The 27,804-nt window shown below is 49.0% G+C and overlaps 1 protein-coding gene across 2 annotated transcripts; it reads right to left on the bottom strand.

Annotated features, from left to right (window-relative positions):
• On the bottom strand, positions 1 to 27,804 carry PAQR8 (progestin and adipoQ receptor family member 8). 2 transcript variants are annotated; one of them, XM_073335699.2, is made up of 2 exons: positions 27,714 to 27,804; positions 1 to 5,859 (listed from the first exon to the last, which is right to left on the bottom strand). In XM_073335699.2, exon 2 carries the CDS (start codon positions 5,806 to 5,808, stop codon positions 4,747 to 4,749), a length of 1,062 nt encoding a protein of 353 aa, XP_073191800.2. In that variant the 5' UTR covers positions 5,809 to 5,859; positions 27,714 to 27,804; the 3' UTR covers positions 1 to 4,746. The 2 variants fall into 2 exon arrangements, with proteins under 2 accessions (XP_073191800.2, XP_073191801.2); XM_073335700.2 differs by lacking the exon at positions 27,714 to 27,804 and adding an exon at positions 18,050 to 18,133.

Genomic DNA, 27,804 nt, shown 5'->3' on the forward strand with positions numbered 1-27,804 from the left:
TATTATTATTTATTGTCATCAACTTTTTAAGGCCAAACTTTCTGCTGAACAACTTACAGCCATGACCATCACATTCCCCCTCCTGTTGGTGGAGTTACAGATTTTACGTTGCACCCCTTCGTCTTGCTTTTATAGATTTTATTACTGAGGCTTTTGAACAGCTGTCAATACAATACAAAGTTTTCAGTGGTCTCAACAATACAAAGTTGGGGGACAAATGAGGGAGGGTTTGTGCATAATACTTACACCTCTCCCACACTCCCAAAGAAAAAAATGCAAAACTCACTACTCCTGTTCAGTAGGAAGCGATGCTTTTAAAACCCAGCCAGCAGGAGACGTAAATACCAAGGCACATGTGTAGCCTGAAGCATGCACCCCAGTTCTGCTACATGAAGCACTCAAAGTAAATTCATGGTTAATGACCCCCTCTGCCTTCACCCTCAATACCAAGACAGCTCTCTTGGTAAAAAATCAACCAGTAAGTGTAATCATGAGGCTACAGATGGCAAAGCTGCTGCTTCTAACCTGCACATTCCCAATGAGCAAGTCCGACGAGTGAGCAGCATAATACACACTGGATCAGATCCTCAGCTGGTGTTAATCAGCACAGTTCCAATGGGAAACACTGATCCACACCTGTTAAAGACTTGGCCCTTGGTCTCCATCTGAGGGTCATGTCCCACAAGGAGGTTTGTGACCCTGTTTCCCGTAGCCAACCTACCGAGGTTGATGTACTCAACCTCTTGCGACCAGGTCATCATCAGATGCCACTGCTGGCTGAGCTTCTCGTGGGAGGCCCCAGATCTGGCGCAAAGGACTCTAGGAGCAGGAGGAAGACCAGCTGCAAATGGCCGTGCGGGAGCTGTGGAAGGAGTAACAGGCTGACAGCCGAACATGACGGCATTTACGTTCTCTTAGGACCAACCCTCAGTGAAGTCAAAGGCAAGACTCTCGATGACTTCATTGGGTTTAGAGTAGCACTGTCAGCGACCTGCAGCCAGCCCAGGAGTGCATACACAAAGGTCCACATGAGCAATCGCCAGCCAGCTGTGTAAGGCACAAGTACGAGACGACTTGGGAAGAGGGAGGGTTTGTGGTCTGGTCTGAGAACAGACAAGACTGGCTCACTCACTGGGAGAAGGACGGCAGGGATGGCACTAACTCCAGTGCTGATGAAGCACCCTGTGTCCTTAGGACGTTATCTGAAAAGCAGCGTTGGTCAGTACTTCCCTGCAAAGTCAGCTCCATCATTCCCCGAGGAGGTCAGTTACTGGTCACATTTGCAGGGGTGAGCGGGGGTAACTGCTCAGACTGAGAGTTAACATGGGAACACCAAAAAAAACAACCCAGGAGGAAAAAATTAGTTGATTTGTGACACCAGTAGGTGGCGATATAGTGTCACAGAAAGCACCAGGCTTAATCCTTCCATTAAGAGCGATACACATTCTTGTCCCCTGTGCTTTGCAAACACTTGCGCTGAGATGGCATGGGTTAGTGTATCCTCCTCTGTTGGGACACAGCCTAGTTCACATCCTTTGGAGGAGCTACGCTTGGTCCACACACAGATTTTGTACCAGCATAACAAAGTATTTAGGTTAGGGATGTGATTTTCCCCCCCGCTATAGTTATACTGGTACAACTTCTAGTGTAGATGCAGTTATATTGTACAAAGGTGCTTTATACCAGAATACGTTATTCCCATTCCTACACGGAAACACATTCACACCACTATAATTGCATCCACACTAGAGGGTTTGTACTGTTTTAACCCAATGCAGTTACAGTGGTTCAACTTTAGTGTGTAAATAAGGCGAAAGAAGAAAATCTGCTCTGACGGACTCTTCCCCAAAACTGACAAGAGCAATTTTACAATTACGCAGGCCCCTGAGCAGCTCTCTCATATAAACCTCTTTTTATCGCTACCAACCTGGGCTGAATTTGAATCAGGAATGCAGAGTTCACAGCCTCTGTATCCTATTAGCAATCCCTTGAGCCAATCCCCTCCCTGCCACCTCCATAAATGTATTTAACTTGTCATTAAGGCCAGTAGTTTCAGATTAGGTTGCCCAGATGTAGGCACTTATCCACAGAGAGGCACCTAAATTAGTGGCTTGGTTTTAGTCCAGGCATCCACAGCTGCCATTGTCTACTCCTTCTCTCCACCAGCGAACCATTTCCCTCCCTGGCTCACCTTCACCCGGCAAAAGGGTTTGCTAACATCAAAGCAGAGCCCTTCTGGCAGTTGTAACACACACAAAAGAGAGGTTTCAGAGAAAATCCCCCAAACCAGACCGAACACTAAAGCTCAAGCTTATAGTGACTGAGTTTCGGTCACATCTCTCAGCCCCACCTCCAAGGCCAGTTTCAACTCACTCAAGTAATCCAGTTTCATTTGGATTTGATGGGCCAGATCCTCTGCTGGAGTAAATCAGTGTAGCTCCACTGAAGTCAATAGGGATTTACACCTGGTGACGATCAGACCGTTCGGGTGTGGAGATATTGCACAGGGCACATGGGTAGTGCAGTGGTATAGTCAACCACAAGGGAACTGGGATTTAACACTGGGAGAGGACAGAATGGACAAGACAAGAACTGCTTACAAGTTAGGCCCGTGAGGACTGTACCTAGGCAGAGCCTCCTCGACGGCTGATGTAAGTGCCACTGACTTCAGTGCAGTCACTCCAATTCACACCAGCTGGGGATCTGGCTCATAGCCTCCAGTCACCTACTTCCCACTCAGGTAGACAGAAGGGACTTATCCAATTGGCGAATTCGTTCTAAGCAACCCAAACCTTTGTAATTCATTTGGGATGGTAGAAGGGAATGACCCACAACCATCAGCATGAAATATTTAACTGTCTCCTACCCTCATTTCCATATTACAGGAGGGCTACACTACAGTGTCAGGGTTACACACTGCCCTAGATCCATATGCAAGGCTTCTGCTGACAGCTCGCTCTCGCAGCAGAAGGCAAAGGCCTATTACACCAGCCAGTCCATTCCTCTGCCAGGGTGGGATTGTTCCTTATGGTACGTCCACACCACTGGCATCAGTCAGAGTCGAACATTCAATAGAAATCTGCAGTTCAAATGGAAGAAGAATTTTGCTCTGAATACAATAGACATTGGGGGACATCAGGCAGGATCATCGAAGGGAGAATGAGGGTACAGTTTGCTTCTTCCCCCCTTCCCCCTCCACTGTTTTTTCTCCAATTATTAAGTTTTAATCTCTAATGTTATTTCGCTTTGATGAAAGGTGGCAGACTCACAACCTTGAAGACCTCTGTTTACCCTCATAAGTACAACACAGGCTACAGCAAGTTCCAGCTTCCCCAAAATGCCCATTAAAGAGCACTTCTCCTGGCCAGAAGGGGACTGTCCCTACAGTGAAGGGTCTTTGTTCTCTTTACTCCACCAGTAACTCAACTACGAGCATAAACGCGTTTGATGCAGGCCACCAAACAGTCACTGGCATCACTACCGACCCAGCCTGGATTCAACAACAGAGGAGGAGGGATAGCTCAGAGGTTTGAGCATTGGCCTGCTAAACCCAGGGTTGTGAGTTCACTCCTTGAGGGGGCCATTTAAGGATCTGGGGCAAAAATTGGGGATTGGTCCTGCTTTGAGCAGGGGGTTGGACTAGATGACCTCCTGAGGTCTGATCCAACCCTGATAGTCTATGATTCTAAAGATCTACTAGGGAAAGGCTCCATATCCCATTACCAGCCCCTGAGACAGTCCACCTCATTGTTTTAAATTTTTATGAGCAGCCCTGGTACTGGATTTCTATAAACACCCATGCTAAAATCTCTCAGTGACAGAAGAGAGAATTTCGCTCACATCACCACTGGGTCAGGTGTCTCCTAGAAGAAAACCTGGGTCAGAGTCAAATAGTGAAGCAGAGATGGGCCCGAGGCACAAAGTTCTGATCTGGTCTGGAACATCCCCAAAGTCTGGGGATCGATGAATCTAGAGTTTTGGTCCAGACCCATCTCTACAACAAAGATTTGGCAAAGTCATCCTAAGAACCTGGTACAATTTATTTCAGGAGAGCAGAGTTGAGAGAACATGAGTCACTAGAATCTAACTTGGAGATATATAAAGGGCTTGTGCAGCTGTAAGCTATATATCACTGTGCCACCCAGACCTCCACAGCTACACCCTGAAAATTTAGACTCATATGGCCCAATCCTGCTGCTGCTGAAATTTTGCTATTGACTTAAATGGGAGCAGGATCAAGCCCACATATAGCAGAGATGGAAAAGACCTAGTAGGTCATCTTGTCCATGCCCCCTGCCAGTACAGGACTGATCCACACTGCTTAGTCTCCTGTGCTTTGTAAAGTCTTAAATGACTCTAGCCATGTGCTTTCCCCTAGGAGACTGCTCTCCAGTCTAATGTCCCTTAGGAAGGTTTTCCTGATATTCAATGTAGTATTCCCTGCAGATTTACTAGCATGGAACAAACTAGAAACCTCTGCCTAATCCAAGCATCCTTGGTTAAGTGCCCCAATCTGGCTTAAAAAACACCCCTGCATTGCAAGAGGCAGCCACTCAAGTAAAAACGCTTTAGACGGAAGGGCTCTTGTACAGCGACTCCAGCCTGCGACCCATCCCTCAGTTATAAATTAGAAAAACCTGTTATGCAAACAAACCAATTTGTTATGTCTCTATAAATTATCCTCCGCTGGTTTCCACCAAATCGGCACCAGCCAGTCAGGGTCTAACTAGTCTTCGCAATGGACTCTCAGGAGTCTCTTTTAGCCAGCCCCGCTTTGATCCTGCACTGCAGGAAGTGAGCAGTGATGGAGCTACAGGCCACCAGGCCGAAGAAAGAGACGCAGGACAGGTAGATGGAGAGGGGTCCATGCCTACTCAGGAAAATCTCCTGCCTGATCTTGTAATCCAGGAAGATGGCCTCCAGCTGCGAGAGCGTGCAAAGGGCCAAGAACATGTGGAAGATCTGATGGGCGTGGCCAATTATATCACAGGAGCCCGGGAAATACTTCTCGGGGACCGGACAGGAGAAGAAATAAGCACTGATTAGAAAGAACAGTATCTGGAAGGTGTGATACCAGGCAGCCTGCTCCTCGCAGCCCCCCAGGTGGCACATGACCACACGGTGTGCAACAGGGCTGATGTCCAAGACGAACGCCAGCCCTGCTGGGATCACCTGACACATCTTCCTCATGAGGGGATAGGGTCGTCGGTACCGGTACTTGGCGTAGCAGCAGCCAGCACAAGAGAGCCAGCCGCAGAAGGCAGCCGCGGGAAGGAAGAAGAGCCAGAACTTGTTGTACCAGGCTTGGTCCGAGCTGTAGTAGAAATGGGCCAGGGCGCTGCCGTATTGGTAGACACTGACCCCGACGTAGTCCATGAAGTAGAAGGTGTAGTGAGACAGCTCCGACTTGGATTGCAGTAGGTGGGCCAAGAGGCTGCAGGTTAGGTAGGTGAGGGAGGACAGCACAAAGATGAACAAAGGCAAGGATGAGACGTCCAAGGACAGCTCCTCTGCTTCTGCAAAGGCCTTGAACCTCAGCAACACAGCCAAGGCCGCCAGCAGGTGAGTCCAGACGTTGACCACCTCGTTGTGCTTCTGGAACAGGCTGAAGAAGTAATAGCGCCACTCCTGGCCGGTAGGGCGGTACCCCGTCTGGATGTATGGCTCCCGGAAGAGCTGGGGCACATCGGATTCTTCGACGGTGCAGGGCATCTTGGGGAAGCCTTCCTCCAGGAGTTTGGGGAGGCGGCGGAGCTGCTGCCCGCTGACGGACAAGGTGCTGATACGCTCGAGGATGGCCGTCATCATGCTCCCCACGGCAGAAGGGAGTCTGCAGACGGGTAAAGCCAATCCCTCGCCCTGCAGTTAGGAGAGAAATGGGAGCAGTGAACAGCAGGATAAAGCTGGAATGGAACCAGGGAACATGAGGCAGGGTTACAGAGGCAGCCAATGAGGCGCAGCAGCCTCTAGTGGCCAGTGCTGAGAGCAGCAGCGCTCTCCCCGTCCCCAGGCCAAGCTGCTCAGGGCAGAGGGGTGCTCTGGGTGGGGTTGGATCTGGGAGGGTTTGCCCTAATTATGGGGAGAGTCACTGCACAACAGCAAGCAAGGGCCCGCACTGTGCTTTGAGCTTGCAAAGTGCTACGGATTTCCCCCGTGGGCGCTGCGATACCACGAAGCACAGCCCGAAAGGTGAACAGAGCTTGAGTTCCCAACGCCGGGAGGTCCCAATCTTAGCGGGGGGCCTCTAGCGGTGTGTCTACACAGCTCACTAAGCCTGGGGCTGTGGAAGCCTGCATTCACAGACCGTCTGACTCAGCTCTGTGGCTTGACCTGCCTCCACACTGCAAAATGACAGGGCTTGGACCCAAGTCACAGCGGGACTCGGGCTCTGAGCCGTCCCTTAGCAGGATCTGGGTTTGGAGTGCTTGCTGACAGAGTCAGACTGATTTGGGTGTGGACCGAAGGAGGGGGTGGGCTCAAAATTGAGTCAGAGCCCGGGCTTAGTGCGCAGCAGCTGCTGTAATAATAAGTTAGCAATGCAGGCTGAGCCACTTAACTTCTGAACCAAATGCACACCTCCTCCTGGATGGGGAGCACTGGGCTCCGCCGGAGGGGCCAGACCCCTCTCCACTACTGAGCAAGCTGCTGTTTCAGTTGACATTCCAGCCTTCTCCCTTCACTGGCAGCAGTTAAGCAGCTGCAGGCCAAGGGAAGCTCTGTACCAAGGAGCCGCCAAAGAGATGTTGTTTTCAAGAGAGGTGATCTGATGCAGGGAGTGCTTAGCCTTGCCAATCCCGTCTCCTCTTTCTAGGACCTGCCTTGAAACACAGCCATGTGGCTCCCATTGTTATAAGATCCAGTCAGTCAGGCTTGGGGAGACATGTACTTGGACTTGCAGAAAGCCTATGATAAGGTCCCTCATCAAAAGCCTTTAAGCTAACTAAGCAGTCAGGGATGAGAGGGAAGGTCCTCTCATGGGTCACTAACTGGTTAAAAGATAGGAAATAAAGGATACGAATAAATGGTCAGTTTTCACAATGGAGAGAGATAAATAGCAGAGTTCTTCCAAGGATCTGTAAAGATAGTTAAATCCAAAGCTGACTGCAAAGAGTTACAAAGGGATCTCACAAAACTGGGTGACTAGAGAATAGGGATGTAAATATCGTTTAAAAAGTTAACCTTTTAAACTATTAAAAACTATTTTGCATAAACGGTTAACTGATTAAAGGGCCGGCAGGTTGGCGCAGCTGGGGCCGGGGCCATTTTGGCTGGGGCAGGCACAGCTGGGGCTGCTCTGGCCGGTGCAGGGACATTGGGGCCGGCTGGCACAGGGTCGGGCCCAGAGGTTAACAGTTAAGGCGCGTTAGCCGGTAAGACTGATGCTTACTGATTAACCATTTAACATTTTACATCCCTACTGGGGAACAAAATGGCAGATCAGATTCAATGTTGATAAGTGCAAGTAATTCACATTAGAAAACATAATCCCAACTGTACATATAAATTAGCTAATACCACTCAAAAAAGATCTTGGAGTCACTGTGGCTAGTTCTCTGAAAACATCCATTCAGTGTGCAACAGCAGTCAAAAAAGCAAACAGAATGTTGGGAATCATTAGGAAAGGGATAGATAATAAGACAGAAAATATCATATTGCCACTATCTAAATCCATAGTACACCTACATCTTGAATACTGTGTGCAGTTTTTGCCTCCCCATCTCAATAAGATATATTAGAATTGGAAAAAGTACAGAGAAGGGCAACAAAAATGTTTACATATGAACAACTTCCATATTAAAAAGAGTGGAACTGTTCACCTTAGAAAATAGATGAGTAAGGGGGGATATGAGAGAGGTCTGTAAAATCATGAGTGGTGTGGAAAAAGTGAACAGGGAAGTGTTATTTATTCCATCACAAAACAAAAGAACCAAAGGTCACCCAATGAAATGAATAGGCAGCAAGTTTAAAACAAACATAAGGAAGTATTTCTTCACACAACGCACAGTGAACCTGTGGAACTCCTTGCCAGGGGATGTTGTGAAGGCCAAAAGTATAACTGGTTCAAAAAAGAACTAGATAAGTTCATGGAGGATAGGTCCATCAATGGCTATTAGCCAAAAAGGTCAGGGACACAACCCCATGGTCTGGGTGTCCCTAAACCTCTGACTGCCAGAAGCTGGACAAGAGGGGATTGATCACTCGATAATTGCCCTGTTCTGTTAATTTCCTCTGAAGCATCTGGCATTCACTACTGCCACAAGATAGGCTACTGGGCTAGATGAACCATTGGTCTGACCCAGTATGGCCGTTCTTATGTTCTTACATATAACCTGACCCTCACAAGCCCCAGTGGGCTGGCCTTCCTGGCCCCTAGAAACAGCCACCGCTCCGAGGCACTGGGGTGGTGTGTGGTTGTGAGAGGGTCAGAGCTCCCCCATCATTCGCAAGGCCTGGGAACTCCAGACACATTTCTGCAGCAGATGGAAACCTGCAGCATGAAATCGTGGGGTCTGCAGCAACCCAAGCAGTACCATCCCCCACCACGGAGGGCTGCACAGGTAGCAACCTCCCAAGGGGTGGTGGAACAGGCCCACTCCTCCTGCAAGGTGGGCAGCAGCACAGCGGACTTCCCTAAAATGCAAGGCCGCCTGAGGCTCCCTGGGAGGTGATGCAGCTCCACACAATTCCCATTGCAGAGCCGCACCTAGAAGGCACAGTCTTAGCCCTCAGCCTTTTCCCTGCGGTCTGGAGGAGGAGGGCTATACGGCCTGGGAAAATCTCCCTGTGAAAACCCGCAACGCCACTTTCCTTAGAACTCCCCTTTGCGGCAATGCCTATGATGCCCTCAGCTATGGCCAGGCAGCTGACATGCTCTGACCGCTCTCTGGTATACTCAGAATGATCTTACTAAGTGCATTGCCATAAATGCTGTGCAAACCCATAACAGAGAGACGGTCCTTGCCCACAAAGAGCTTACAATCAGCTCTCCGGTAACAACGAGATGATTTTCCCATCGGTTTGTTGTGTCCACCGCTCATCCCCCATTTTATTCTTAGGCTCTAAGGGCATGTCTACATTACAACAAAGGACCTGTAGCGTGGCTGCGACCGGTCCAGATCAGATGACTCGAGCTCGCAGGGCTCAGACTGTGGGGCTAAAAACGGCAGTGCAGCCATTTGGGCTTCAGGCTCGGGCTGGAGGTTGGGCTCTGACGCCCTCCTGCCTTGCGGGATCTCAGAGACCAGGCTGCAGCCCCAGCCCCGATCTCTACCCTGCAATTTTTAGCCCCAGAGCCTGAGCCCAAGTTTATTGACCCAGGCTCTGAGCCACAGGGTTTTTATTACAGTGTAGACAGCCCCTAAGCTCTCTGGGGCAGGGACCATCTCTTTGCTATAGGTCTGTACAGTGTCTAGCGCAGGGACATCCTCATTCCTAAATGGGGGCCTCAAGGAACACATGCATTGCCAGACTGGATCAGACCCATGGTTCTACTAATCCACTCTCCTGTCTCTGACAGTGGTCAGCACCAGATGCCTCAAAGGAAGGTGTAAAAACCCCACAGTAGGCAGATGTAGGGTAACCTGTCCCCATGAAGGTCTCATCTTAATCCCTTAGAACTTGGCTGAAACCCTGAAGCCTAAGGGCTAATTTCCTTTCCAAAACTCTTTTAGTTTAGCATTTATTATTAAAACTCTGGGTACCACTGTTGCCTGTAGACACTAATGTAATACAAACAATAATGACAAGCTATGGACCCAATCCTGCAAACACCTATCTATGCTTGTACTTTATGCATCTGAGTACTTCCACTGACCTCATTATAGAATTCCTGTTCCTCAGATATGTAAAGAGAAACGTGTGCATCTATGTCTGCAGGGTCAGTGCCTATCTCTTGACATGCACTGAACAACCACCGTCGTGGAGACGGTTCATATGTAAGTAAACACAGAGGAGAGTTTGGTTTGGGGGCATGAATTATTTCAGGGGTGGGCAAACTATGGCCCAGGGACTGCAACCAGCCCTTCAGACCGAGGAGCAGGGTCTGGGGTTTGCCCCACTTTGGCGCTCCAGTTGGGGAGCAGAGTTGGGGGCTTGCCCTGCTCCACGTGGCTCCTGGAAGCAGCACCATGTCCCCCTCTGGCTCCTACACGTAGAGGCAGCCAAAGGCTCCACATGCCGCCCCCATCCCAAGTGCCACCCCCGCAGCTCCCATTGGCTGGGAACCACAGCCAATGGGAGCTGCAGAGGTGGTGCCTGCGGATGGGGCAGCGTCCTGCTTCTGGGAGTTGCTTGAGGTAAGCGCCGCCTGGAGCCTGCACCCCTGACCTCCTCCCACGCCCCAACCCCCTGCCCCAGCCCTGATCCCCCTCCTGCTATCTGAACCCCTTGGTCCCAGCCCAGAGCATCCTCCTGCACCCCAAACCTTCATCCCCAGCCGCACCCCAGAGCCTGCACCCCCAGCTGAAGCCCTTGCCCTCCCCCCACCCCCGCACTCCTACCCCCTGCCCCAGCCTAGACCACCTTCCTGCACACTGAACTTCTCATTTCTGGACCCACCACAGAGCCCACACCCCCAGCTGGAGCCCTTCCACACCCCAACCCCCAATTTCATTAACATTCATGGCCCCACATACAATTTCCATACCCAGATGTGGCCCTCGGGCCAAAAAGTTTGCCCACCCCTGAACGATTTCCTCCTTCCTCTGAAGCAACAGACACTGGCTATTGCCCGAGATGGGATATAGGGCTTGGTGGACCCACTGTATGATCTGGTATGGAAAGGCATGTTAACTAATGGCTCCACAGATCCTCCCAAAGCTACATCACTCAAATACAAAGGGAGAGAAGGCCGGGAGATGGCAACCACCACAGGAGGAGATTCACATTTGAAGCCAACGCCCCTGAACTAAGAAGTCCTAGAAGAGCCAGAAATGAAGGTTCTGAGCCTGATTTTGCAGTGACCCGGCATTCCCCACTTCCTCCAACAACCCAATCAGTCCGTAAACAGAGATTTGGGTGGAACTTCCTGCTTTCAGCAGGCACTGTTAAGATTGCAAAAGAGTTTCTGGCAGAGCACCCGGTTCTTTTGCTTTCTGAAAACAACACCTCGTGGGGCTGTCATTTCCCGTCTTTGGCAATGGGGGAACTTGTCTGGGGGAACTTGTCTGCTGAGTCTGACTCAGTCCCCATCGGTCACTTCAGGAGGGGAAATTTACAAAGTTCTTTTGGTTTTAAACAGGGCACTGGCAAAAAAACAACAACCCTGAAGTGTGAAAGCCCTTTCAGACAGTGTCCTCAGTAAGGGCTGTGGCCTTGGCACAGTACTGAAAGAATTGGTTTAGGACGGCTCAGAAGGGTTCACATGGGAGAGTCCTTCTGTAAACTGAAGCCACGACAACTGTGTTGTGCAGTGCTCCTGTCGTCACCCGCTGTTGCGCCGGTTCTCCTGTGAACATTGTGGCCCAGATCCCGGCCTGTGGCAGAGCAGCATTTGGTGCAGCTCAGGAAGGGCAGCGCAAAAGGGTTTTAAGCCACATTTGGGTCCCATTCCCCCTCCCTGTCCCCCAATCCTGGAGTTATGTGAGTGCTGGGCCATTCCCTGCCAGAAGAAGGAGCAGCTTCAGGACTGCTCCGTTTTACGCTGGCTGCCCATGCTGCTGTCCTGGCAGCCGCAGATCGTCATGGCATAAGGATGCACCAGCCACAGCCCTTTTTCTCCAGCCATGCCCCCTGTGTCAGCCGCCAGGAAGGGCCAGTTCAGTGGCTGCCACCGGAGGATCCCCCTGCAGAATGAAAACCCTCCAGTAGCTCCGTCTACCAGAAGGGCACAAAGAAGCTCTAATAGACTGGAGGATCTAGCTCTCTCTATTCAGCTCCCTTCCCTATTTAGCTTTAACCTTCCCTCCTATCCCCAAGGATGATTGACCCGAGCTCAGCTGCATCAGGGAAGGTGCAGAGATTGGAGCCAGACCTGTGCTTCTCTCCCACAGGAAGCTGCAGCACCCGGCTAGCACTACCTGGCACGGAGCTATCATGGCTAGCAAACAGCGAGGAGAAGCAAAGCATCATGGGGAAGGAGGGGCCAGAGGCTAGCGGGGGAGTGGGTTTACAATGCTAAGCAGAACTCACTCAGAGTATTTTGTCTCCTGGTGCCTTGGATACACATAAAGGGCCTGATCCTAGAAGCTGCTGGGCACCCACAATTCCCACTGACGTTCAGCTCAGCACCTGCCAGGATCTGGTCCAGTCGCCTCACATTAGGTCCTGCAAAACTCCCACTACAGCAAGGCTGTCTCGGGCCCCGGGTTGAGGGAGAGTGCAAAGAAGCTGCCTCTCCTTGCACGGCGGTCACGAGCCTGACACTCCCTCCTGTGCAGGGGCAGCAAAAGGCCTAGGCACCACTTAAGCCTCCGAAATAGAGCTTGACGTGGGAGTTAAGGATGCCTCAGCCTCGCGCTGGCCCTCCACACGGGGGGCGGGGGGGAGTTTCACCACGGCAGTGCTGGGACTGTACAAGACTAACTATGAGGGTGGTGAAACTATGAAAACTTTCACTAGGAGGGTGGTGAAACACTGGAATGCGTTACCTAGGGAGGTGGTAGAATCTCCTTCCTTAGAGGTTTTTAAGGTCAGACTTGACAAAGCCCTGGCTGGGATGATTTAACTGGGAATTGGTCCTGCTTCGAGCAGGGGGTTGGACTAGATGACCTTCTGGGGTCCCTTCCAACCCTGAGATTCTATGATTCTATGATTCTAACTCCTGCAGTAGCCCTTGCCCCTCCAATGGGCAAGGGCTACCGCAGGGCCTTGCTGCCCTCATTGGGCCACCCAGCACATCAGACCACGCACTGCAGTGAGTGTGTGCTGCACCTCAAGGCCAAAGCAGCAATCACCTTCCCACTTGCCTCCTTCAAGAGTAATCCCTCCCACAGGTCACACTGGGGTGTGCAGCTCTGCGCGGACCCCAAAGCGGGGCTGTGCGGTAAGGGCACAATAAAGCCTGTAATATCACAAATGTGGCGGAGGTTTTCTGCGTGGGATTTATGGGATATCGGCTGCTCCCGGCATAGTGTGTCATTGGTTCCTTGTACTCCCCGTTTAGGGCTACTCCAATACAAATAATAATAAAAATAACGCTCTGGAAGGAAAACACGTCCACACATCTCAGAGAGCAGATGGTCTCTATTGTAATGTAGAGATCCCATTGTCTGGTGTCTCCAGCTGACAATCGAACAGTCCATGGGGTTTGCATTACGCTGACCCTGTGCTGGACTGGGCACACCAGCTGGTTATGCAGCCTGACCTTGCACTCCCCACTGGGCTCCCAGTCCCTGACCTGCTACATCCCTTTTTAATTATTATTGAGCTTTGATGCTGAAAACTCAGTTGAAGCATTTCAGCCTCCCTCAATGCCCTCCATTCCCACACGCAGGGAGCAGCCAAACACGCTCCTCCCCGCACCACCGCCTCAGGGCTCAGATGACTCTGAATTATAGCAAGGTGAGGGCCGGTCAAGCCCCAGATTGGATTTCCATCCCACTGGCACTCTCCAAGATCACAATCCAGCATCGATTGTCCCCACCAAGGTCCAGGGGCGAGGGTCACCTGCTGGGAATGTCCTGCACCAGGCCCCTGATGTTTAAACCCGGGCACTGGGTGCTCGAGCACATCAGCTGGCCTTTGTGGTCATGGGGAGAGAGGCAGGCACAGCACACAGATCACTGAGGGCCAAGCCGCACGGAGAGGAAGTTGTGTAGCAACTTCCTGCGACAGCTGGAGCTTCCATGTGCAGGCACTTGGTACTCACCTTTCAGCGTATCATCTGCCTCTCTTCTGTGGAATCATTGCTTGGGGGATGCCCACTAGCCCATCCCAAGGGAGATGGTGTGTAACCAAAGCACCATGCGAACCCTTCCCCATCTCCCCTTTAAGCAAACAGCAGCCAGGAATTCAGCCCTACCACGGAAAAACTGGGTGGTAATCGCCAGGCTGCCGGTGAGCACAGGTCATACCAGAACAGGGAGGATGGAATGGGTATCGCTGGCTTGAGTGACAAGACCTAAGGCCCTTGTTAACCCTTTGGAGCCTGCAGACCCGGCTCTACACAAAACAAACCTGTTTATCTGAAGGTCTTGGGGCCCAAACCTCCTGGGTGGCCCCGGAGTGATCACTGCAGCTGCTTTCACTGGTGTCAGAGGATGGCACTGGGGCTTTGGTTGGAGTTTAAGTTAACCAAAGCTCACCTGAACGCTGTGGCATTGACATAAGAGGATCCAGACTGTGGCTAGCACGTAGCTGATCGGTTACTACGCTGGTGGGCGCAATGTACAAATCTAGCTAGGCAGATGGATTAGACAGACACAGGTGTGATGGCCCTTCTCCTGCAAACAGGGCACTAATACACCGCCAAAGCAACATGATTGTGTGGTCCTGAAGCCTGGTTCAGCCTATGCAGGGCTCCTTGCCCATTCTGCTCAAAGGCTGGGGGAGACCGTGCAGAGGGGTTGAGAGCAGATCAGGCCGTGCTGGTACTATACAACCCTGGCTCCCTGGTAACACCTGTTAGAGCCCCTTGGCACTGCAAGTCACAGAGGACATTCAGAGAGGTCTCTGCACCTTTTGGTAGTAACCAGCCAGCCAGCGTCTGTACTAGACTAGTACTGGCTACAATTAGTACGGTGTGTGTCAAAGTGTAGGCCATCCAGAATCTACATAGGGCCTGCTTTTCAAAAGTGCTGAGCTCTCAAGCTCCCATTGGCTTCAAGTGTACCTGCAAACACTTAGCTAATGATAGACAGAGACTGACACTCCAAGCAATCATGTAGCTAACGGTCTGGAAAGCGCTAATGTTTAAAGGGATAGACCCCGGCTAGACATTTTAACAATAATATCCTGATATTAAAAAAAAAAAAATCACAAGAAACACACTTGAAACCTGGATAAACAACCCTAAGTTAAGAATCTCCTACATGGCTTATTTTAAACAGAGCCCATGACGCTAGTGAGCAGGAACCAGTTGGCAATTTCCAGCAGTCATGTGGTGAACAAAGCAACAAGCAATTAATGTTACAGAGAAAAGAAATCCACGGTCAGCACTGCCTGTTTCCCTTTCACAGAGCTTCTATTCTCTCCCTTTCGCGGGGGTATAGCCTCAGCTGAAAGCTGCATTCATTTGTAGGGCATCTATTTCAGAATCTGTCCTCACCCCGCTCTCTGGAGGATTCAATTATTTTGGCTGTTCCCAAACAACAGCAACCAAGTGTCATTTGTTTGGGATCTGAGAAAAGGGAAAGACTGAGGGGACCACAGCCAAGTTGTGTCATTACAAGCCCAGTAAAAATGTGCAAATTCAAGGAGAATGATTCTTTTTCCTTTTATTAATGCCACAAAACAGGTTTAAAAGAGTTAGCAAACCCAAACCATTTCCAGACCTTTACTTTTGGTCTAAGTCTAGTGGAGAGGTTTGAATGAGGAAAATCTGATGCTATGTGACAATTCTCTATTTCCCCATCACTTTGGCCTCAGAACTGAGAGACAGAGATTGTACTGATCTGATATGTTTACTTGCAGTATGTTATCCAGTCAGTCACTAGATGTCTTTGTGTGATACCTGGTAAAGAAGAGTGACAAAGCTGGAACTGTAGCTGCATAGAAGTCTGTTTGTTTCTGCACTTGGGGATGTTTTCTTTAATAAATGTCTCTTGTTTAAGAAAGACCGTGATTCTCTATAACGTGACAATAGCAATGGTGAATGATCTCCTCCTAGCAACCGTCCAGGTCATTACTATTACCATTTATGCAGTGCTAAAAGCACGCTTGCCACTTATGGCAAGGTTCCAGTGCCATGGGCTACAAGGTTTCGTTGACTTGCCTGCAGGCTTTTGGGAGGACGGATGGGGTGGCCCTTCAGCAAAATCATTAGAGATTGTTGACATTTTTTGAAGTACAAAGTTTTTTTAGTTAAAAAAGGGCCATTTTTAAAAATCAAAATATTTTTGCAAAAACTATCGATGTTAGCTAAATTGTTTGCAAAAATTTTTGAAGCATTTTTCTTGGGCATCTTTATCAAACATCATTATGGAAACTTTTCATTTACAAAACAAGGTTTTTTGGCAAATGTAAAGTTTTGGTAACAATTTCAATTCACAAATATGTTGCCAAAAGTTTGTTAAAAATGCAAAGTGGGCCCATTTTGAAGCCTACACACAAAACAACTTAGGAATTTGTCATAAAAGTTTTCTCCCTGACTAGCTCCAGAATTCCTTCTCCTCAAAGAAACTCTGCCTTCCGTCTTGTCATCCCTCCTGTTCAATGTGTATGTAAAGCCACTAAGGGGGACGGCAAATCATTTTGGGGCACAGATTTATTAGCTGACACTCAGCTCTATGTCTCCTTTGAATTAAAGCTAGGTTCTGCTGGCTCATTACCTTCCCACTACCCGGCTGAGACTGGGAGCTGAGAGGAAGTGATCAAACCTGCACAAGATATGCCTAGTGCTTGGTGGCAGTGTGTAGAAGAATGGGCAGGCCAGTAGTTGAAGGGTTATGTTTACCAGTCGTCGTGATGGCTAATGGCCTCCCTCCCTGTTGGAGCCATGGCTGCCCAGATAGCAGTGGGGGCCACTGCTTCCTTTCATTTCTACTATCTGTAGCAGGCCAGAAGTTGTGACTATTCCTCTCTACTGTGGGCCACACAACAGCCACACACATGGCTGTCATTTCCAGGCTCAATAAGCATAATGTTCTTGAATTGAGATGAACCTGATAGTTCCCCTAGGACATGAGCGGATGCTGAACGCAGCTGCTTAATGGCTGAATGAGGCAGGTCACAAGGGGTATGTCGACACTGCAATGTAAACCCATGCTTGAGCCCAAGCTCAAGGCTCAACCCCCTTATGTCCACACTGCAATTGAGTTTACCTAGTCCTGAGACCCTGCAGGGCTGGAGGGTCCGAGCTCAAGTCAAGCTGGGAAACAGGGTCCGATCCCTACTGCTTTGCAGTGTAGCCACAGCCGTGCTTGACTCAGGTCCCAGGAGTCATCTGCAAGTATCCCACAATTCCATGGGACAACTTCCTTAGTCCTTTCTATCCCAACAATCTGCAATCCACTCTATTGAAAACGGAAGCCACCACCCATTGGCAAAGGTCAACGGCTCAGGTCGGAGTTAACCCATTCTCTTCTGACCACCGATCTGCAAGCACACTATCAGAGAGCCTCATGAATTTGCAAAGGAGAGCAAACTTGTAACGTGTAGGGAAGGCAGTTAAGTTTCCCCACAGTGCACCATGGTCTAGAGCGGCAACACGGGAGGGAGGAACACTATGGTCTCTGGGATATGGTTACTTTGACTCAGGTCTTCCAGTGCAGACGCCAGAGCCCAAGGTTTGAGCAAAAACTTAACTAAGGGTTTAAATGCAATGTAGATGCTCAAGCCCAGGGTTCCCTAACACAGGCTAGCTGACTCCAGTCCCACTAACCCTGGGCTTACACTGCAGTGTAGACATTCCCTAGGAGCACATAGCTCTGGTGACTGAATCTCTGCTCTGGCTTCCGGTTGCAGTTCAAGGTGCTGGCTGTCTTTGGCTTCTCTGTGACAGTTATCAGAAAGAAACTGCTCCTTCTCAGCAGTGAAAACCAGTTGGGGGAGACTTGCTGTCAGTTCCTTGGGCTAGACACTCCCAGACAATGGGGGGGCTTTCTCAAGTGAGGAGCCCTCCTGCATCTCACCTGAAAGGCACCCACTAGGAACTAGACTGAGAGCACCACCTCCCATCACCTCCCACCAAAAAGCCACCAGATGATCATGTCTTTGGGTAGCTACTGAGCTGAGTTTGAAAGGATGTAGTGAGAGATGCACTCACAGTGGACTTGATCCAGAGTCCACTGAACCAGGAGTCTTTCCACTCACTGCTCTGCATTTCTGCTCAGGCCCATTGCCCATTTGCACTCCCCAGTCAAATCACCTTAGAACAAACTCACTCCTCTACAATCGTAGAAGTAACTTGGTCTAGAAGCAAATAGCAGAGGAGAAAAAAAATGGAACTTACTTTGAAATGAGCATCCTAGCACGACTGTAAATATTTCCCAGCCCCAACCTGTGTGACCACTGGGAATTACTACTGCCCTTGGCTGCGAAACTGAGAGAACATAACATACTTGTTGTTAGTAGCTCCCTGCACTCTCAGTCTTCACTTCCTTTTCCTGTGGTACGTAAACCTGCCATCTTCACATTTCCTGCCAACTGCTACAGCTTGAAGATGGCAAGCGCTGTGCATTCAGATAACTAAAGGACAGATTCTGATCTCAGCTACGCTTGTGCAATTCCAGACTTCACTTGAATAAGTCTGGATTTACACTCACGTAGCAGAGCTCAGAATCAGTTTCTGTGCTTGCACTGTCCACGTAGTAACATATAAGAGGGCAGATTCAATGAATTTACACCAGGGATGAATTTCACCCAAGGTCTAATAGGTAGCAGTAAAGGATCCAGTGATTTTTTGATCATCTAGGCTCCAGTTGTCAGACATGCTGAGCACCCACACCTCTAACAGACAGGAACTGCTGTAAAATCAGATCCCAGGCGTCTCACGCTGGGCATCCAAAAATCAAAGCACCAACATTAGAGGACACAACTGGGAATATGTTTCTTAACTGCTCCGTGTCTCGGTTTGTGAATCTATAAAATGGGGCTAATAATACCTACCGGCTTTACTGGTACATCCTTGTGTTTGCGCTTTGAAATCCTTGGACAGAAGGTGCTCATCGTGCTGTTACTACATCATATATTAAATAGGTATGTTTTATTTCTACACAAAGGGGCAATCTGGGACCCACTGAAGTCAGTGGGAGTTTTGCCATTGATTTCAATGGGGCCAGGATTTCACCCAAACGCCATCTGATTTCTATCAGTCAAAGGATACATTCAAAGCACTCACCCAAGTGGGGGACTGAATGGGTCAGGACATTAGAATTGGACTGTGGAACCTTTTCCTTCTAGGTCACACCTTCAAACCCAGACTAGGCAGAAACCAAAAGCTATTCCTACCTGCTAGTTACTTAGTGCTCCATAGTGAGTTGGTGGCTCCAATCTGGTTTCCACTAGCTGGCAACCACCTCGACTGCTGGGTCTCTCAGATGAGAAGGGAAGGACGTAAATAGGCACATTTCATAAGCCCTAAAACTCACTTGGGCCAAAATGCTCTAATGTGGGGGCTGCTGGGCACCTATATTAAAGTAGTTAAGTTTCCAGAGTTTGCTGGCCCCACAAATCCTATCAAAGTCAACAAGGTGCTCAGGCTGCTTTTACTTAGGGTCCTAAATGATGGATTTAGGCACCTACGTTGGAACATTTTGGCCTGGCAGTTTCAAAAGAAAAGGTATTTTAACTAGGGGCAAAGTTCCTCAAATCTGACTTTCTAATCTCTCTGGCTAGAGCATCTGTAGCACAAACAATAAGCCTGAGGTGTGTGGAACTGGGATGGGCACTACAGAATCTTATGGCAACTCCCACGTCCTTTGCATCTGCTTAGATTTGCTGCTTAGGAGGCCTGGCTGCTGTTCTGTGTTCAGCCCCTGGGCTGTGAACTCAAAGAGTACATAGGGCACGAGGTGGAAGTGTCTAAACCCTGAAACCATAGCTCAGTGAGACAGAACAATACAGGGAGAAGATTGCAAAGGGCAGAGCTGCAGGGGAGAAGGCTCTTGCACCAACAGCGATGAGAGTGTGTGAAGTGAGGAGGTGGTGGAGGGCGCAGGAAGTGATGGAAAGAGAGAAGGTGCAAGAGAAAAGACGGGAGCAAGTCTGTGGAGGGTTACAAAAAAAGAAAATGGGTCTAATTCCACCTTCAGACATACACACGTACAGCTCCAAAGGGAGCTGAATACAGGGAGCTGAAGGCAGGATTTGTCCCCATATGTATTAATCCGAGAATTGGCATCTCGCAATTTACAGAGATTAGCCATCAAAAATGACAAGAGCTGGCATCACCATTTAAATCCTAAGAGAGTCACCGGAATGCCAGGTCTCGCTGTTTTCTGGCCTGGAGGCAGGCTCAGGTGTGCTGAGCCATAGTACTTCTCAACACTGCATGGTCTGTCAGTTGTGTTGTCTCCAGCCAGTGAGAGAGTTGTGAATCTTGTACAATGAACAGAGCACGAGGGCCTTGGATGAGGGCGAGTTATGACAAAAATATGCCAGGGCATCGCCAGACAAAACATCAATGATCCTGGAGATCCAAGACAGGGAAAGGCAGTTTGCAAAGTCCAGCCAAGATGAGATGTGCCGGAGCAGAGGGTCTCAAACTGTGGTCCGCGGTCCATCAGTGGTCTGCGAGCTCCATTCAGGTGGTCTGTGGATAGTTCCCTCTAAGGTGTGTACCTGGGCAGCCGCACATGAGAGAATGAAGGGCCACCCACCTAATTAGTGGAGCCCGTGCAGGCACAGCTCCACTAATTAGGTGCTTGGACCCTGGAGAAGACCCAAGGCCTTGGGAGGAATGGGGGTAGGTGGGAGGGGCAGTGGGGTGAGAAGAGAGGGTGGGGGGAATTTGGGACGTGCAGGGCTGTGGCGGCCAGAGAAAAAGGCGACTTTCCTCAGCTCCAGGGCTGCAGCTGCCAGGGAGAGATGGCCTTTCTTCCCAGCCTCTGCCTTGTGATGGGGGAGAGATCCCCCCTCCTTCCCAGCCCCACCTCGGGAGCTGCTGCAGCAGGGGAGAAGGGCACATCCACAGAATTAGAAAGGTAAGGTACTGATATTAAAATATGAGTTGTGTGTTTTTATTTGTACAACAAAAAAACTTTTAATTATTATTAAGGGTTTTTTTTATATAGCGCTTTTATCCAAAGTGTGTTACAATAGTTAGCTAATGGTACAAACAACATCTGGAAAGATCATTAAGTGGTCTGCCGAGACCCTCAGCAATTTTCAAGTGGTCCGTGAAAAGAAAGGTTGAGAACCACTGTGCTGGAGAATTCTTCATGGGTTTTTTTTTGGTGCCTGGGGGACAAGAGCAGATAAGTAGATTGAACTCACTTGTAGCTGTGAGCCAGGAACTGAGGTCTAGCCCTGGCTGCTGACTCTGCCCTCTGTGCCCTGGGGAAAGTCACTATGTCACACAGTTTTAACCCTGGATACCTTAAGTTAGGCATCTAAATACGTGGCCTGACTTGCAGAGGCACAGAGTTCCCAGAGCAACTCCTAACTTGCTCAGTATCTCTGAAATGCAGGCTATGGATTTAGGTGTCTCACTTTAGGCATCTCAAATTGAAAATTTTGGCCAGAATCTTTCTGTCGCAAGATGCTATCACTCATATGTACAGTAGGGGGCGCAGTCCTAACCAAATTCCAAATAAAGTCACTGTCTGCCTTCCCAAATTGCAGTTTCTTTGGATATAGGATCCTTCTTCACCTCTGTCAAGGTTCCTCCCCCACTCTGAACTCTAGGGTACAGATGTGGGGACCTGCATGAAAAACCTCCTAAGCTTATCTTTACCAGCTTAGGTCAAAACTTCCCCAAGGTACAAAATATTACACCCGTTATCCTTGGACTGGCCGCTACCACCACCAAACTAATACTGGTTACTGGGAAAGAGCTGTTTGGACGCGTCCTTCCCCCCAAAATACTTCCCAAAACCTTGCACCCCACTTCCTGGACAAGGTTTGGTAAAAAGCCTCACCAATTTGCCTAGGTGACTACAGACCCAGACCCTTGGATCTTAAGAACAATGAACAATCCTCCCAACACTTGCACCCCCCCTTTCCTGGGAAATGTTGGATAAAAAGCCTCACCAATTTGCATAGGTGACCACAGACCCAAACCCTTGGATCTGAGAACAATGAAAAAGCATTCAGTTTTTTACAAGAAGACTTTTAATAAAAAATAGAAGTAAATAGAAATAAAGAAATCCCCCCTGTAAAATCAGGATGGTAGATACCTTACAGGGTAATTAGATTCAAAGCATAGAGAACCCCTCTAGGCAAAACCTTAAGTTACAAAAAAGATACACAGACAGAAATAGTTATTCTATTCAGCACAATTCTTTTCTCAGCCATTTAAAGAAATCATAATCTAACACATACCTAGCTAGATTACTTACTAAAAGTTCTAAGACTCCATTCCTGTTCTGTCCCTGGCAAGAGCAGCATACAGACAGACACAGACCCTTTGTTTCTCTCCCTCCTCCCAGCTTTTGAAAGTATCTTGTCTCCTCATTGGTCCTTTTGGTCAGGTGCCAGCGAGGTTACCTTTAGCTTCTTAACCCTTTACAGGTGAGAGGAGCTTTCCCCTGGCCAGGAGGGATTTCAAAGGGGTTTACCCTTCCCTTTATATTTATGACAACCTCCTGTCCCAAATCATTGTGCAGTGTTACTACGTACTCCAGAGGTGGCTGCATTTCAGCGCCGATGCACATGTATAGCCTGCAAAGTAGTTTGTAAGAGGTCATCACCACCGCCCTTAGCCCCTGGACAATGCCATGCACCTTCAGCATCTGCCAGGGGTTGGGCTGGGCATACTGTGGAAATGAAGTAGGCCAAGGTCAGCTATGGATATACATTACACCGGGTGGGAGCAAAATTAGAGCACAGGCTCAGCATCATTAACAGTTGCTATGGTGGAGCTGAATCACGGGAATCGGTAACTACGAGCGTGAAAAGTCACAGAGATGCTTCAGAGCAACCACAGCTAGGAACTACCCTCCTGGACCTGGGAGTTAGAAGAACATTTTAGAAGGCAGTTCCCGACTCTTTGGATACCCTCCATCTGTCCATTTCCTCACTGTAGCCTGAAGGCCTGTTGAGCAGGTAACCCTTTTCCTGAATCAGTACAGGACCAATACCCACGTATGGGGTAGAGGGTGCTATGCTCCTGGGGGGGTATAGGTTTGCTATTGTAGATGCAGAATCAGGAATCAGTACAGCAAACCCTTCCTCACACAGGTAGATCAACTGACTTTGTGGAGATGACTCATGTGAGCAAGGCCCACTCACACAAGTTTGACAAATCAGGCCCTTAGAGAGGTCATTTGATGAGAGCTAAGAAAGTGCTCTTAGATCTGCTACCCAGACCAGTGGGGGGTTACAAGTGTCCTGCACTGCATGAACTGTGCTCCCAACAGCATGACATTTAAATTCTGAGTGGGATTTTTGTGATCAGGTGACCATCTGCAGCATGCCAAACAAACAAAATAAACCTGTGAGCCCATTGTGAAAAGCAACAGGGCAGTTGCCAAGAAGATCTCCCACAGCACGTCCTGCTGGACTGATTTAATTTTGCTATAAACATGTCGTCACCACAAATGCACAGAAAAACTTTTAAGGCTATGAATTCTGGTGCCACAGTCGTTAGAAAAAAATTTACACAAATTATTAGCCGGAATTAAAGATTAATTTTTAATTAAAGATTACGTGATGTGATGAAACCTCCAGGAATATGTCCAACCAAAATTGGCAGCCCAAGCAGTGCGAGGTTCTCAGTCCTACCCTAATTGCCTAGAGCTGTGGATCTTTTCCACATCAGGTCTCATTTACATACTAGTACCTCCATCCCCCACTCTCCTCCAATCTAGCAAGGAGCCCTTTCCCATTTAGCAATATGAAAAGGACAAAGTGATGACAACCCCTTGACACCTGTTTGCGACACCCCCCCTCCCCCAGAGTCACAGCCACAGGCGAAGAAGCCCTGGCTTAGAAACTCTTCAAGGAAACTTGTAACTCTTGGAGAATTTATTGAGCAATTATGAATACTATAATTCAAGGGCTAGTAAAGGTTGCAGGGAGAGGGTTCCTGACACAGCTATAGCTAAACCTTGTAAATTATTCAGAAACATCAAGCTGTGCACGAACATAGCTGCTTGTGCAACCACATGATCTCACATTTTAGTCTCTAAGGTGCCACAAGTACTCCTTTTCTTTTTATGATCTCATTGTTACCCTCATCCTCCCTCATCTTCTCCCCTCTGTTATTTGTTCAGTTCACTTGCTGCACAATGTTGCAATCAGACTGTAAACTCTTTGAGACAGGGTCCATTTATCTGTGCCTGCCCAGCACCTAACGCAAAGGGGCCCTGATCCCGATCAAAGCCATTGGGCACAGTTTCAGTGGAAATATTAAATAATAATAAATGATGCACAGGGTATTTTTAGAGTCTGAACATTCTTGCAACCATATGGCAAGGGTGGGAAACACCCTTAGCAGCAAACAGGAGTAAATAAAGAATGTTTTTGTGGTTTGGCTTGATTTTTCTCTGTGTTTCTAGGAATTGTTAGACAACATCTGGATAAATTCACACTGTCCCTTAATGATAAAGCAGGCGTACAACCTGTTTATATAATCCACTGTTATGTTTCTCTCCCATATACAAAGAGGTAACCATATACTTTCAGCCTGAATGATTTTTTTTTATATTCGATTTAGGGAAACAATCAAACAAGAAGGAACTGGAGTGATGTCTCCATGGGAAGGCACAGCACGTGTGCCATGTCTGTAACATGATTCACTGAACAGCAGCTGCCCTCTAGGCAGGCAGCCTTGTTAGAAATGGAGAGGGGAGTACACAGAAAACAAGCAGTACTAGCTACAGAGCTACCAACACCACATTTACCTGGTATTGTGTTTTTTTATAATTGTACAGTACTGGTAAGCGGCCTTTTTTACAAACCCAGCAACCATGTTGTCATGACTAATGATACTTTGTGTGCCTAGAGCTCTTTTTCAGCAAAGTACTTCACAAAGGTGGGTGAGGGTTACTGCCTCCATTTACAGATGGGGAAACTAAGGCACGGAGAGGTTAAGTGAGCTGCCCAAGTTACTTTATGAGATGGTGGCAGAGACAGGAATAGAGCTTAAGTCTCCTGCTGACTATCCATTAGATCAGCATTACAAATCACAGCTGTGGGCCTTTGAGAAGCGGAGAGTGCAGGAGGGTGTGTCAGAGGGCCATGTAACTCAAATACATGTTAAATCTTAATCAGTCAAGGTAGAAGACGTGCAAGCTGTGGCTCTCAAACTGTGGTTTGTTTTCACTGCAGAGTTCATTCAAGTTTTCTACCCTCAAGTTACTTCTCTTGAGTGAGCCTAACTAAAGTGGTCTCTGGAACCCTCTCTGGACAAAACATACTCAATGCCAGGTGGCAGAAGGAAGTGGTCTGCAGAATGAAATCAATGATGAACCACTCATAAAATCAGAGAAATCAAAGATGGCAGAGACCTTTTAGTTCACGTATCAGGTACACTACAGCATGTTTGTATACTACATGCAACTGAGTATATGTGTGTAAAAATTAATACACAAGGGGCTGAGATTTCACCTTCAGTCCCACTGGAGTGAGCCCCAAAGGAATCATAGAATCATAGAATATCAGGGTTGGAAGGGACCTCAGGAGGTCATCTAGTCCAACCCCCTGCTCAAAGCAGGACCAATCCCCAATTAAATCATCCCAGCCAGGGCTTTGTCAAGCCTGACCTTAAAAACTTCTAAGGAAGGAGATTCTACCACCTCCCTAGGTAACGCATTCCAGTGTTTCACCACCCTCCGAGTGAAAAAGTTTTTCCTAATATCCAATCTAAACCTCCCCCACTGCAACTTGAGACCATTACTCCTTGTCCTGTCCTCTTCTACCACTGAGAATAGTCTAGAACCATCCTCTCTGGAAACACCTCTCAGGTAGTTGAAAGCAGCTATCAAATCCCCCCTCATTCTTCTCTTCTGCAGACTAAACAATCCCAGTTCCCTCAGTCTCTCCTCATAAGTCATGTGTTCCAGACCCCTAATCATTCTTGTTGCCCTTCGCTGGACTCTCTCCAATTTATCCACATCCTTCTTGTAGTGTGGGGCCCAAAACTGGACACAGTACTCCAGATGAGGCCTCACCAATGTCGAATAGAGGGGGACGATCACGTCCCTCGATCTGCTCGCTATGCCCCTACTTATACATCCCAAAATGCCATTGGCCTTCTTGGCAACAAGGGCACACTGCTGACTCATATCCAGCTTCTCGTCCACTGTCACCCCTAGGTCCTTTTCCGCAGAACTGCTGCCTAGCCATTCGGTCCCCAGTCTGTAGCTGTGCATTGGGTTCTTCCGTCCTAAGTGCAGGACCCTGCACTTATCCTTATTGAACCTCATCAGATTTCTTTTGGCCCAATCCTCCAATTTGTCTAGGTCCCTCTGTATCCTATCCCTGCCCTCCAGCGTATCTACCACTCCTCCCAGTTTAGTATCATCCGCAAATTTGCTGAGAGTGCAATCCACACCATCCTCCAGATCATTTATGAAGATAGTTATGAAGGAGTTACTGTTCTCAGTCACACAGGAGTCAAGTGTGACCAAGAACAGAATTTGGCCATGAGATTTTAAGCAGTGCTTAAGATAATGGGAAGGGCAGAGGACACAGGCCCAGGGGAAAAAATTGAGCCAAGTTGCTGATAGACCCCTCTACACCCACTTTCAAACCACTGTTAAGTCCTGGTTACAGAAGTTTAAATTATAAAGTATAAAGGCAGAGAAAGTGGCCAAAGGAAAAAGCAAATTTGGGCTCACTTTCCCTTAAGTGCAGGGTTCTTGTTTTTCAAATACTAGTAGAATATACAAGCAACAAAGGACCTGATCCAAAAGTCACTGGAATCAATAGCAAGACTCACATTGTTCGACTTCAGTGAGCTTTGAATCAGGCCCACAGCTAATATACACCTTGCAACTGTATGTGATGTAAAACAACACAACCCAGAAAAGACACAAACAAAACAGTGCATCCTGAGAAAAGCAGATCAGAAATATGCCCAGCTGATGTACTAATAGTGGGCCAAATCCTCAGGTCCTTACTCAGTTGTTAACCAAAAGTTTTGCTTGAGCAAGGGCCCGCTGGTTTTGGCCCAGGGATCTGAAAGCCTCCCAGGCTTATGCCCTAAAAACTGGGCGGCCATCCTTCCTTTCATACCACCAGGATCGACCCCATGTGGAACGTAGTACAGGCAGAGCTATCTCTGTGGTTGGGCAAAAGGTGCCCAGCTGCTGAGATGTCCATCTCTGGGACGCACCAAGGTACCAATCTATCCTTTGGGAGTGCAGGGGGTGTTCAATCTAGGCACTCAGCTGTGTGGGAGGGAGCACAATGCTATCTATCTATGCTGGTGTAGACCCGGTGCTCATAGCTGGGCGCTAATTGAGAGGGGGCAGACAGTGGTGTTGTCGGTGTGCCACTCTGAGTGTGCCCATCTCTGGGGGGGGACACACAATGGCTGCCCATCTATCTCTCTGCAGGCGGTGCCCACCTCAGGGGTGCAAATGGGGGGTACCATCTATTTCTGTGGGGGAGGTGCTCATTTCAGGGGGATGCATGGGGGGTGCCCATCTATTTCTGTGCAGGGGGTGCCCCTCTCAGGGGGGCAAATGGGGGGTGCCATCTATTTCTGTGGGGGAGGTGCTCATCTCGGGGGGGGGCACACAGGGGGTGCCATCTATTTCTGTCCGGGGGTGCCCATCTCGAGGGAGGAATGCATGGGGGGTACCCATTCATTTCTGTGCAGGGGTGCTCATCGGGGGGGTGCCATCATTTTCGGGGGGGTACCCATCTCTGGGGGGTCTCACGGGGGTGCCCATCTATTTCTGTGCAGGGGATGCCCGCTCTGGGGGCCCACGGAGCCCCCGGACTGGGAGGCGCTGCTGCCCGCGCCCCGCGTCCCCAGCCCGCGGTCGGGGTCGCTGCAGACTCACCGGGCCTCCAGCAGCGGCAGCTCCCCGCGATCCTGGAGCGCGGCAGCGGCAGCCACGGACCTGGGGTGCCCGGGATGGAGCCGCCGGCCGG

The sequence above is a fragment of the Lepidochelys kempii genome, chromosome 3 (genome assembly GCF_965140285.1).
Source record: "Lepidochelys kempii isolate rLepKem1 chromosome 3, rLepKem1.hap1, whole genome shotgun sequence".
NCBI classification, from domain to species: domain Eukaryota; kingdom Metazoa; phylum Chordata; order Testudines; family Cheloniidae; genus Lepidochelys; species Lepidochelys kempii.

Excerpts from the sequence above, each read along its gene's own strand:
- PAQR8 (XM_073335699.2), bottom strand. The coding sequence starts at position 5,808 with ATGATGACGGCCATCCTCGAGCGTATCAGCACCTTGTCCGTCAGCGGG.